General features: G+C 41.7%; 1 protein-coding gene across 4 annotated transcripts in view; it reads right to left on the bottom strand.

Annotated features, from left to right (window-relative positions):
• The window catches only part of LOC120051109 (F-box/LRR-repeat protein 7-like), a 35,288-nt gene extending 22,835 nt beyond the window's left edge, over positions 1–12,453 (bottom strand). For all 4 annotated transcript variants that reach the window (XM_038997772.1, XM_038997774.1, XM_038997773.1 and 1 more), the window contains exons 1-2: positions 12,021–12,453; positions 7,871–7,960 (exon numbers count right to left, since the gene is read on the bottom strand). In XM_038997772.1, the coding sequence (XP_038853700.1) occupies positions 7,871–7,960; positions 12,021–12,057 (127 nt within the window). In that variant the 5' untranslated portion in view covers positions 12,058–12,453. The remainder of the gene's footprint in view (positions 1–7,870; positions 7,961–12,020) is intronic.
• Between the last annotated feature and the right edge of the window lie 1,007 nt (positions 12,454–13,460).

The following is a 13,460-nucleotide window of genomic DNA, read 5'->3' as shown; positions in this document are numbered from 1 at the left end:
GAGGCGCTACCAGGAGACAGGCCAGTACATCAGGAGACGTGGAGGAGGCTGTAGGAGGGCAACAACCCAGCAGCAGGACCGCTACCTCCGCCTTTGTGCAAGGAGGTGCACTGCCAGCGCCCTGCAAAATGACCTCCAGCAGGCCACAAATGTGCATGTGTCTGCTCAAACGGTCAGAAACAGACTCCATGAGGGTGGTATGAGGGCCCGACGTCCACAGGTGGGGGTTGTGCTTACAGCCCAACACCGTGCAGGACGTTTGGCATTTGCCAGAGAACACCAAGATTGGCAAATTCGCCACTGGCGCCCTGTGCTCTTCACAGATGAAAGCAGGTTCACACTGAGCACATGAGCACATGTGACAGACGTGACAGAGTCTGGAGACGCTGTGGAGAATGTTCTGCTGCCTGCAACATCCTCCAGCATGACCGGTTTGGCGATGGGTCAGTCATGGTGTGGGGTGGCATTTCTTTGTGGGGCCGCACAGCCCTCCATGTGCTCGCCAGAGGTAGCCTGACTGCCATTAGGTACCGAGATGAGATCCTCAGACCCCTTGTGAGACCATATGCTGACACATGCACATTTGTGGCCTGCTGGAGGTCATTTTGCAGGGCTCTGGCAGTGCACCTCCTTGCACAAAGGCGGAGGTAGCGGTCCTGCTGCTGGGTTGTTGCCCTCCTACGGCCTCCTCCACGTCTCCTGATGTACTGGCCTGTCTCCTGGTAGCGCCTCCATGCTCTGGACACTACGCTGACAGACACAGCAAACCTTTTTGCCACAGCTCGCATTGATGTGCCATCCTGGATGAACTGCACTACCTGAGCCACTTGTGTGGGTTGTAGACTCCGTCTCATGCTACCACTAGAGTGAGAGCACCGCCAGCATTCAAAAGTGACCAAAACATCAGCCAGGAAGCATAGGAACTGAGAAGTGGTCTGTGGTCACCACCTGCAGAATCACTCCTTTTTTGGGGGTGTCTTGCTAATTGCCTATAATTTCCACCTTTTGTCTATTCCATTTGCACAACAGCATGTGAAATTTATTGTCAATCAGTGTTGCTTCCTAAGTGGACAGTTTGATTTCACAGAAGTGTGATTGACTTGGAGTTACATTGTGTTGTTTAAGTGTTCCCTTTATTTTTTTGAGCAGTGTATATTATCCCTTGTAGAGGAGTTGTCATAACGTAGACCTACATGTAACTTCTTTCAAGCAGACCTCAAACACAGCTCTGCTTGGTCTGCCACTAGAAGTCAAACATGGGGTCAGGGTCAACAACGCTGGCAGTCTAGCACCTGCAAGACATTTCCATATAGAAACAGCTTCCTCGTCTAAACAAACCGCCATGCCTGTTTGAGCACCTTTCAACACAGCTGTCAGGCTGGAGGACAAATGATGGGTAGACCGCCTCTCGGTGTGGCAAAAACGTTCTGCTAATGCTCGGGAAACACAGCGCTGCCGCAAAAGTGTGAAGTTTGTCAGGGGTCTGTGTTATTCTTTGGTTAGGGAACGACCCGCTCAATCACTAATAAATGAACTGTTATTTATGATCAGTGCACTGAAAACATAGAAGGTTTTGATGATAGCTGTTTATAAAAATAAAAATACTGTCTTGAGGAATCTTACTAGTACCCACTGGTAAGGTTTGGTAGCTTATAGTAACACTATGGAATATCCTGTGTAGTACTGCTCATCATAACAGACCAACATCTCCTCAGACCATTTCATATCTGACAATGAAAAATCTACATTAACATACGTCATATATACACTATACTGTATATACAAAAGTATGTGGGCACCCCTTGAAATTAGTGGATTCAGCTATTTTAGCCACACCCGTTGCTGACAGGTGTATAAAATCAAGCACACAGCCATGTAATCTCCATAGACAAACATTGACAGTAGAACAGCCTTACTGAAGAGTTCAGGGACCTTCAACGTGGCACCGTTACAGGATGCCATCTTTCCAACAATTCAGTTCATCAAATGTCTGCCCCGCTAGAGCTGCCCCAGTCAACTGTAAGTGCTGTTATTGTGAAGTGGAAACATCTAGGAGCAACAACGGCTCAGCAGCGAAGTGATAGGCCACACAAGCTCACAGAATGGGACCGCCGAGAATCAACATCTGCACAGTCCCGTTGTAGCTCAGTTGGTAGAGCATGGTGCTTGCAACGCCACCAGGGTTGTGGGTTTGAGTCCCATGGGGGACCAGTATGAAAAAAAGTATGAAAATGTAAGCACTCACCACTGTAAGTCGCTCTGGATAAGAGTGTCTGCTAAATGACTAAAATGTAAATGTAGGCACCAGAACTGTTTGTCGAGAGCTTCATGAAATGGGTTTCCATGGCTGAGCGGCCGCATGATGCCAAGCTTTGGCTGGAGTGGTGTAAAGTTCCCTGCCATTGGACTCTGGGGCAGCGAAAACGTGTTCTCTGGAGTGATGCAACTGTGCACAAATTGAGGTCCATACAGAAATGGTTTGTCGAGATCGATGTGGAAGAACTTGACTGACCTGCATAGAGCCATGACCTCAACCCCATCGAACATCTTTGGCATGAATTGGAACACCGACTGCAAGCCAGGCCTAATCGCCCGACCTCACTAATGCTCTTGTGGTTCAAGTCCCCGTAGCAATGTTCCAACAGCTAGTGGAAAGCCTTCCCAGAAGAGTGCAAACTCCATATTAATGTCCATGATTTTGGAATGAGATGTTCGATGAGCAGGTGTCCACATACTTTTGACCATGTAGTGTATTTACTTGAGCCTACAAAATAAATGGATCATGAGTCTATGGGGCGAGTAGTTTACAAACAGCTGGAATTCAAGGGATTTATCGTCCTTTGGAGGATCAAAATGTTAACATTTTGGAGACAGCAGAGTTTTCTACTTTGCACTGTTTAGACTGCACTGCTGACCCTCACTGACTTCAGAGTAGCCAAGTGGAAACACACGTCAGACTGGCCAGAGGCTGATTATTGTACGGAGGACAATAAATGTGGATTATTGGATTTGAATATATGGCTCCATATCCTGTGTGGGTTGTTGAATGACTATGCCATTGCTAATTGAGAGGCTACTATGGATCTTGCAATAATCCAATAAGAAATGTATTAGGCTGGGGAAATTGGATTTGATATTGGGTATGAAATGAACTGAAAGAATAATTAGTTTGATTCCAATGGCCAACAGAGCCTTATCACACTTTTACATTAAAATGGCTCAATCCCACCTCATATTATTTATCATGTTCACAAGTAGAAGAGTAATGGCTACTTTTCCCTACACACCGTTTCACTTTTCTTTTGTTCCTGGTCAGACAGGAAGGAAGCAGGCATGTGTATTTTTCCCACCATTCACTGTTTCTAAGTTGCCTTCCTGGTGCCAGAACAAATTGCCGGTAGGTTTGGGGGGATGACAACACAGAAGGTGCATGGCTTTGACATGGTCAACTTTCCAATGAATCACTCTCTTATCTGTGACTGAAGAAGCCTGACACTACTATACCAAGTGGGATTTTTCATATTATCATTTCTCACTCTCAACTACATATGCGGTATCAAAAACAGCCACGGTTGCTAAATACTATAGGTTCTGGTTGCTGAGATGACAAAATAATATAGGAGTTCTACACATCCTATTTCTATGGCTGAACCACATTCCACCCCAGAGTAGAGCCGTGCCAAAGAAAACGCTCCAGGCAGGCCCAGACTGCAGGGCCATGGTTTAACCCATGCTGGGAGTCTTCAGCCTCATCCATCCCAGGGGAGAAATGCACAGTCTGAGGCTAATAAGCAGATCAGCTGTTTGAGCCCACAAGCTCTCCTAAATAGCCACAAAAAACACATATCACAGAATGATATTGGATGACTTCATCAAAAGGTATTTTCCACTTGCTTAGATCCGCTGTGATGGAGAAGAGGGGTATAACTCTTCATCTTCTTCATGTGGAAAAATTGCATGAAGAAGTATTGCTGAACCACAAGAAAGTTCTGGGAAAACACGAGGGAGCTAAATCCCAAAGAGTGACTTGATGCAGGTGCACGGCAAGCCAATGGAATGAACAAATTCCAAAACCCTCAAATAAGCTCTGCAACAGTCTACTGCATGTTGGCAATATATGTCCTACAATGAAGCAAAAACAAGGTCCTATCTTTAACTTCTGTGCCCCAATGTGGCCCAGTTGTATTGTGTAAAGTCTGGTTTCATCAAACACTTTAATCATGATTTCACATCCATATGTGCAGTGAGGGTTGACAACTTTCCAAGCCAAGACTGATGCAATATTATTGTTCTTCTTATGAAGGTACACAATTAAAATGAGGCCACCCAGTTGACTTCACATAATCCAAGTGATGCGTCATCATGAAATTAGCCGTGCTGCTACTGAATGCAAACCGTAGCTAGTTCCAATAGCCTAGAGAGAGGATCCTCTCCCAATCAGCAAGTTTGGCAAAGCCAGTTTGCTTTTGTGACTCCCAAGCTCCCAAGGCCAGGAAATGTGATGGACCATGCCTCCAGATCTGAGCGCTGAGCCAATGTGTGATTTTGTGCAGGAGCAGCCTGCATCCTGATTAGTTTAGAGGGCCGTGGGGCTGGGTGGAGTGTGTGTGGGGGGGGCTTGGGAGTCACGAAAGCAAACTGGCTGTGGTTGTGGTGGTTCCAGACCATGTAATTACTCCCACTTAGCAGGAAGAAAAAAATAACAATTTCTGTCATAACACAGGAGCGGAATTATGGTTGGGCAGCCACCGACCACGGCCCACTCTCCCGTACAGGTTGTTCTCCTAGCTAGCAGACACACAAGGCACAATTTGTATTTTCCCATAATACCCCAGTGAAGGTTCCAGCAGCTCCTCGATGGAGAGATACTGGTGAGTCAACGTTTCCCTCTGAGCCTAATGTAGTCTGGAGAGGAACAATAGTCTGCCTTGTTTGAACCCAAGCTGAGAGTAGTAGACCAAACCTTCTGAATTGACTTGTTACAGTTCACAAATGGTTAATTGGATGATTCATTAACATTAATGAACATGAATGTTTATTAATGTTAATTACATTAGCCACTGAGTGGTCCATTACGGAACCAGTCATTGAAAGACCTTAAGACCAATACATATGCACTAGTGATGCGTGGGTTGACTCATAACCCACAGTCCCCGCGATTATATCCACGGGGTTGGCAGGTTTAAGGTCATGAAAAAAGAGAAAACGATCCATTAAAAGTCCAGAAATGTATCATTTTTGTGCAATTCATTTCTATAGGCTACATTGAGGTTTTGCTTTCATTATTTGTATCTGGCGTTAGGCCCTAAAGCTTAGGCCTAGGCTACGCACTAACTGTAGTGCGCCAAATACACACCAAATGCTTTTGGGAACTTGGGAAGAAAAAGTTAACGTCGATCCACTGAGGCAAAAAGAATAACTCAATAACAGAAAATCTGCGAAATGGAGAGTTGAAAATAAATAGAAGGGAGGGCCAGAACAGCAGTCTAATGTTTGGGAAAGATTTGGTGAAGTGTTAAAAGAGGATGATAGCAGTGACGGCTAAACGGCTATGTTATGTGTGATGATTGTGAGGCGGTATACAAATTCGACAACCACAAGATTGGGACTTCAAGGGAATTGTACTGTTCAGATGGATTAAATGGAATAGTATCCTAAATGAAATATGGACACTGACTGTAGGTCCATAACCTCTCACATAGCCTAATATAATATTTACTCCTGCAGAATTAAGCAGTTATTGCAGTAAAATGATACACCAAATGTAAATTTTGACTCAGGAACAGAAATATTATTTATTTATTTTAGCATCTTGAGAGAATGAATGTGCAGTTAGGGAACGTCTGTAAAGGTGCTATCTTTATCACCATCATAAAAGCTGATAGTATTTCAACCACATAAAATATTAATTCAAGCTGTCTGAAATCTTATTAAAAAACCTGTTGGGTCATTTTAACAGCTTTTAATTTCCTTAAAACCGGCCAAACTGATCTCATTTGGAAATTTTGCATGGAAAATCCTTCCTGTATTTTGGGAATTATTGTATTTTCTACCCGGGCCCTAAATGTCTTTGCTGCATGAGAGGAGTAGAGATGGAAGAGGAAAGCAAAAATAAAAATGTACCAATGTCAACTGCATTAAAGCATTCATTCTATCGATTTATGACATTATTCTGGTGAGCATGGGTTTATTTACTGTCGTCTTCTAGGAAAACAAGTAATGACAGAAGGGAAGCTGAATGTATCTAATTATAGACAAGTTGACAAATAGCCTACCAAAATGTTGGAAATTATAAGCAGAAAGATAAGCCTATTTAAAAAATGATTCCGCCGTCTCTGACTACAGCGCATTTTCGCGGGCATCAGATTTCCACTTTATCACATATAGTCGAGGAAATGGCGGATGTGTTATTAGCAATTGCAGGCGGGTGACAAACAGCTGATCCACGCATCACTAATATGCACATACATGCACATGTTTGTATGAAACAAAAATTGCATCTGATATAATATGAAGTTTCACGGCAAAATAGTCTTATTTATATTCTCTTCTCTCAGCAACACCTTGAAATGCATGACTGAGTGACAGCCAGAAGTACTGGGTAGCCCATGTGTTTGTTTTCTTGTGGGAAGCTCCACAAGAATACCTCATTCCTCTCTTTCAAAGCAAATATAAAAAGATTGGTGTCCATACAATGGAGTGTGTGTGTGTGTGTGTGTGTTTGTCTAAAGATGGTTAAGGAGCCTATGCCATTTTTTCTCTTAAAAGGAAAACTGCCTGACCTTTGTCTATGATGGGTTTGAGGAGATTGACGCTCAGCAGACGCTAAGTAGAGTTATATGAAACACATTCTAAACTGCTGATAGAAAAGGAGACATTTAGGGTTTCATTCCATAAATGCAAGCAGTCAGTCAGCTCCTTTGATTGACGAACTGTCAAACAGATTGACATACCCTCAAGAAAGACATATGCTACACATACTGGAGAGTATTTTTCTACCACTGCCAGAGCATTGCTTGGATATATGCAACTGTCTTAATATCCTGGAGATTTTATTTGATGTTTGACAACCACAAAATCGACAGGAGTTACAAACACACTAGCACAATGAAGAGCAGGCCCCTGATGTAGCCAGGTTGGCACAATGCCTGGGAATACTCACTGGGAACTGGGGTTGGAGGAAGGAGAAGGAGAGCCACCATGGAACAATGTCTGCTTGGAAGGAGATTGTCTATTTGTGAGAGGCACAGAGCTAACCACTACACCGATGATACAACCTAATGGATCAGCTAAATGGCCATGCATTCCAGACCAAACAAATTGCAGAAAACGGGCATCTTTTAGCTATTCCTGCTATTGCTAGACAATGCAATACATCACAGTACTACTATATGTTCTCTTTGGCATTTCCCATTGGTCTTCTTTCTCTCTCCCTCTCTCTCTCCTTTTCTCTCTCTTTCTCGCACCGGCAGACAGACACACACACACACACACACACACACACACACACACACACACACACACACACACACACACACACACACACACACACACACACACACACACACACACACACACACACACACACACACACACACACACACACACACACACAGATAACGAGCATGCTCACTGACAACACTCAACCCTGATATTACCAGTTTGGACAAGCATTCTTCCTCTTCGAGGGGGCAGGAGTTTTGAAACAAAGAATAAGAAAAGCCTCCGGCTCCTTAGCTCTGATGAGAGCCGTAAGTTTGTTTTCAATTTAGGGTTATCCCAGGAACACACAAGTTTCTCCAAAAATAGGCAGTATTACAGAAAGGGGATGGGGGAGGGGGGGTTGAATAATGAGCACCAGATGCCTTACCTTCGGTGGTAGCCACATTCTTTGGAGCTTTGGTCGGTGTGTGATCTGTACTCGAACTAATGTCAGAGGAGATGCTGGAGCTACCTTTACCTGTGGACAAAGAAAACATACATAGATGTTACACTCATGAAAGACTGTCAATTGATATTGATAGGGCGAGATATCTGAAAGGGTTTAACCAACAGAAGAATAGCATACTATGGAAACATGGAGATCCATCTCTGCTGTCCTTTAAGACTTCTGCCTCCCTCAGTTTCAGTTGGACATTTCACCTTGGCATGTGTTCAACATTTTTGTTGGTTGCTTCCTATGATAGTGTGTCCCCTCTTCCATTTGGAATAGGAATCACGTTTCTCCTTTAACCCCTGCTTCCAAGAAAACGGAAAAGACAGAAGGGAAAGGCTGTCCTGTCAGAGAGGGAAATGAGTAATCACATACGATCCGCGATTGCAGTTTCATGGGTCCTCTTGGGCCATGCAGTGTAGTGGTCCCAGCTGTAAGCAGTATTCTGTATGTAGAATAACTAGATGTATGGTCCGTACTCAGTAGTACACAGCTTAACTATATACTGTGAGTTCAGTCTAGATGGTTGGTTTCTAGCTGTTTTCTTCTCCATGAAAAGCTGCTGATGACATGCTCTCCTCTCACTCCTCTCCGAGGGCCAAGAGGCTGTTAGTGGACATTATTTTTTTTACTGCACCTCATTCCTCCGTCAGATCATAAATGCAGCCTTGTGGCTTCGCTGAGCTGAAGCGAGGTCAGTGCCTTCACCCAGCGTGAGAGCCTCCTAGGTCTTCCCAAACAGTTACACCCACACAACACACGCCTATGTACACATACTTATACGCACATCAAGGCCACTCATGGACATGGACTAGACAACGCCAGAGAAATGTGGTTAACATGCATGAACGCTGTGAGAGGAAAGTAAGAGCGCTGGAAGATGGCAAGTGCAAAAAAAGGCTGCCCCCAGGATACAGTTCAGCTTAGCCGTTGAAAAAGGCAAAGACGTCTTAACACCTCATTTGTAATGACTATACTAAAACCTACCTCACCAGACTAGTAATTTTCAAGTGCAACTTCCCCCTCCCACATAAAGTCTACACACACACACACACACACACACACACAGACACACACACACACACACACACTTTTAGAGGAAAAATATAATGCAACTAATATGTCTTTCATGTTCAAACTGCTGTATGATATCGGCAACATATTGTGGTGACATCATAGAGACAGCACATCTGCTATGGTTTCCACCAAATTGAGTCACATCATCATGATAGAGAACCATATAGATGTTAAAGTAACTCTCCAGTGTTTCCAGATTTCTATGAAATATGACCTATAATTAATTACAATACGAGTGAAATTGCTTTCCTTCCAATTTTTTATTTAATAAAGTATGTTAAAAATCATATTTTCTGTGTTGGAATGGTGTGGGCGTACCCAACAACAGAATGGTGAGGGCGTACACCAATCGTAAAAAAATATTAATTTAAGTAGACAGTTGATTGGTCAGCTCAACCAATGAGTCAACATAACATCATGTTCTGTGATGTAGCAACCATGTTTGAGCAACCATGTTTGAGATACAAGTTTGAGGTGTTTTTTTTATCCTAACGCTTAATAAGAGTTTTGAAATCTGCCACACCCCCTTTGAGTCAGCTTTTGTTTTGTCAAAGGAGAAAAACATGCAGATGTTTAAAAAAAATATTCTATGGATTGTTTTATCTATAAAACTAACTTAATTAGTTTAGAGCACTTTACACATTTGTTTTGGGATCCACCCCTGTAAACGTTATTTGCCTAATGACGCGTGAGTGGAGAAGGAACATCTCATTTCAAGCAAGCGCATTTCCATCCATGTTCACTCTCCTCGTCGACTCTCCTCGATTAACTTTGACCTTTTTCAAAAGGAGGCAAGAGAGGACGGAGGAGAGAGGACGCAGAAGGTGAGCAAATCTAATTGATGAAAGGCCCCCGTCTTTGCTGAGATATTACTGGAGAGAACATTCATTTAACAGGACGAGAAGCAGGAAAGAGTTTTACAAATTGTGCCGACCTCATGATTCCTGTCCTTGGAGGGAAATATCAGTACGTAGTTGACACATTCAGAGCAAGTGGACCTGTGAAAGGCACCTGAGAAATGCTTGTTGACATTTCTGGAAAAAAACGTCCTTTCCTGTCTTGTGCTTATATAATGTGTTGGGAGAGCATTGCTCAGTTTTAGTTACTGAAGTGTGATTTATTGTGGGGGACACTTGGAAACAGATGTGTAAATGGACCGAAATACACTCTATAAAACACATTAATACAATTCTGTTTGACAACCTGAATATTAATATTAATGTTAATATTAATACTTTACTGCATAACTTGTTTGCAGGTTTCCATTGGAGCTGCATGCAACTTATTGTGCTACAGGCTACATCCCTTGGGTAAACATAGGCTAGTTCAGAGTCATCTCCTGTGGAGCAAAATTAACAGCTATGAATCCTAAGCCACCCAAGTAGTGTTTATTAAGCTGATTCTCTCTCCCAAATGATTTCTGTTGTAACACAATAATATGCATTTACATAAGGAGTGAACCACAAATGGTCTAATAAACTGGTCTGTTAAAATCTGAGGGAGAAGCCTTGAGGTCTGAGGTGCTGAACTCGGCAAGAGTTGATGAGATATGCCAATCTAGAACACAGTAACAATTGAACACGTAATTAATAAGTACTGTAAATGAATATCCCAAATAGTCATACTTTGTAGATTTCTATATTTTGACCTTGGTAGAGGAATTATGGTATGTGTATGGTCAGTGATGGAAAAAGTACCTAATTGTCATACTTGAGTGAAAGTAATGATACCTTAATACAAAATGAGGTCACCCAGTAAAATACTACTTGAGTAAAAGTCTAAACTATTGGGTTTTAAATATACTTATATATTAGAAAGTAAAAGTATAAATCATTTCAAATTCCTTATTTTAAGCAAACCAGTTGGTACAATGTTCTTGTATTTTTTTTAAAATTTACGGATAGCCAGGGGTACACTCCAACACTCAGACATAATTTACAAACAAAGCATTTGTTTAGTGAGTCCGCCAGATCAGAGGCAGTATGAATGACCAGGGATGTTCTCTTGATGACTGCGTGAATTGGACCACTTTCCTTGTTCTACTAAACATTCAAAATGTAATGAGTACTTTTGGGTATTAGGGAAAATGTATGGAGTAAAAAGTACATTATTTTCTCTAGGAATGTAGTGAAGTAAAAGTTGTCAAAAATATAAATAGTGAATACAGATACCCCAAAAACAACTACTTTAAAGTATTTTTACTTAAGTACTTTAAACCACTGTGTATGGTATGTGTCTCAGTCAGAAATTAGGCTATTTGGATGTAAGTGTCATCTTTTATTTTACTAGGCAAGTCAGTTAAGAACAAATTCTTATTTACAATGGCGGCCTTCATCGGCCAAACCCAGACGATGCTCGGCCAATTGTGCGCCGTCCTATGGGACTCCCAATCACAGCCAGCTGTGATACAGCCTGGATTTGAACCAGGATGACGCCTCTAGCACTGAGATGCAGTGCCTTAAACCACTGTGCCACTCAGGAGCCCATAGGTCCTTCCATGAAATGTGTATCTTGTAATTTTGCAAGACAACATAGGCTATTATCACAATTAACAATCCTTCTATCTCATCTTTTTTATGTCCCGATATAGGTTGTCACTATTATGCAATGAGGTCTGATGTTTACTTCCCATACAGTAAAGTCCCCTCACCTGGTACAGAAGGCCTATTGGGCTATAGGCTAGATGGAATAATCATGTGCATAAAATAATGTCTGCCATATAACTGGTTATAGCCTACTTCACTTTAAGAGTAAACACCCTGGCATGCCTTTTTGGTACAGGAAAGCTCTATTTTTGTATGCAACAAAATAGTTGCTATTAAATGAGCAAGGATGGATAAAGGCCTTCTGAAATTATACTAATTAATTCAGTTGTGGAACAGCACAGAAGATTCCATTATATTCTAATACAAAACCATCAAGGTTGAATTCATAAAAGATAAGTTCGTTCTCAGTAGTTGGTTGCCCTGGCGAATGTTTCCTTCAAAGTTTGGGCATTCCAAATACTCACCCTCACTTCCATACTGTTTCCCATTGTTCGCACCCATCCTAAAGAATGCATAATCTACATGCAGAACTCATTGGTATCCAAAAAAGCAAACATCCAGGATAAGCGTCCACACACTATCATATATGAAAAAGGAAATGATCACATAGAATTAAGGAAATTCAAAAATAATCTTTGTCATCGAATGGTTAATCCAGATGTTGACAGAATAACGGGGAAAGAAGACGTTTCGATTTTTACGCAAACCAATCCTGACTAGTTTCCAAGACTGTACGGGAAGCGTAACTTCTCTATCCAAATAGTTTGTTTAACTCCATAACTTTGGGGCTGCATTGTTCGAATAAATCCAGCATCAGAATAATATCAAATATACGTTTTAAATTAAAGCCCCTAAATGCAAGCAGCTGTTGCGGGTTGCGTGCAGTCATGGAGGCGTCCAGAACCATACCCAATAACTTTTGGCAATGAAGGGAAAACGCACTCCGCTAGTCTAGATTTAAAGAGACAGTGCACCTTATTTAAAGGGAGATGATGAAATAAATCAGAGGGAACCCCTTCAGTATACAATAACCTAGGCAAAATTGTACATGAAGCAAATGATACAACATTGGCATTGCACAGCATGATAGGCTATGATGAGCACATATTAGCTTTTGGACATACAGTATGTGATTTGAAGGATGTGCTATATATGTACATATCTATAACTGGTTGTTTCTGAATACCCATACTAGCTTCTAAATAGTTTGCAAAAAATAAATGTTTATAGTATGTGACATTTCGAAAATAGTACTCTGAATGCGTTATCTAAATGGGCAATTGCGTTGATTCCCGCCATTCGTTCATTTTTGTACAGCCTGTCAATTTATCTTATTATCAGCTGTTGTCAAACACGTGAGTCGGAAAAGATTAGTGTGAATTTTAGTAGATTAAACCTTGAAATGAGTATGCAGTTTAAGTATGTAGTATGCTAGTATGGCTATTCAGACACGACCTCTGTCTACGTTTGTGACAATTTACTACTCTAGTAGTACTACCACCAATTTCCCACATGAAACTCCCATGACCAGGCTCTTTAACTATAAGTGGACATGGACACTATTCAAGTGTCAGTATTTGGCCCTACTCTTTAAATGGGAATGACTTTCCTGAGCATATAATAAGTGATAAAACTATATTATTGGAAACTTTCCATTGTTAATACGTTTAAACAGGAATAGGAAATATCAAGTTATGATATTTCTATCATCCAAAACATTCATTGAACTTCCTTTAGGTATCAAACCCTGTGGCCTTTGTGTTGTACTGACCATGGGAAAAAGTTAAATTCTTGTTTTGCTAAATTGCACAATCCATGTTTATACACTTATCATGGAAATACTGAAGTGTGTGTCTGTTCTATTGTTCCCAAGACATCATTTAAAAGAAATAAGGAAAATAATT

The sequence above is a fragment of the Salvelinus namaycush genome, chromosome 7 (assembly GCF_016432855.1).
Source record: "Salvelinus namaycush isolate Seneca chromosome 7, SaNama_1.0, whole genome shotgun sequence".
NCBI classification, from domain to species: Eukaryota; Metazoa; Chordata; class Actinopteri; order Salmoniformes; family Salmonidae; genus Salvelinus; species Salvelinus namaycush.
Note: the sequence above shows the minus strand (reverse complement) of the source record. Positions and strands in the feature narration are given on the sequence as shown.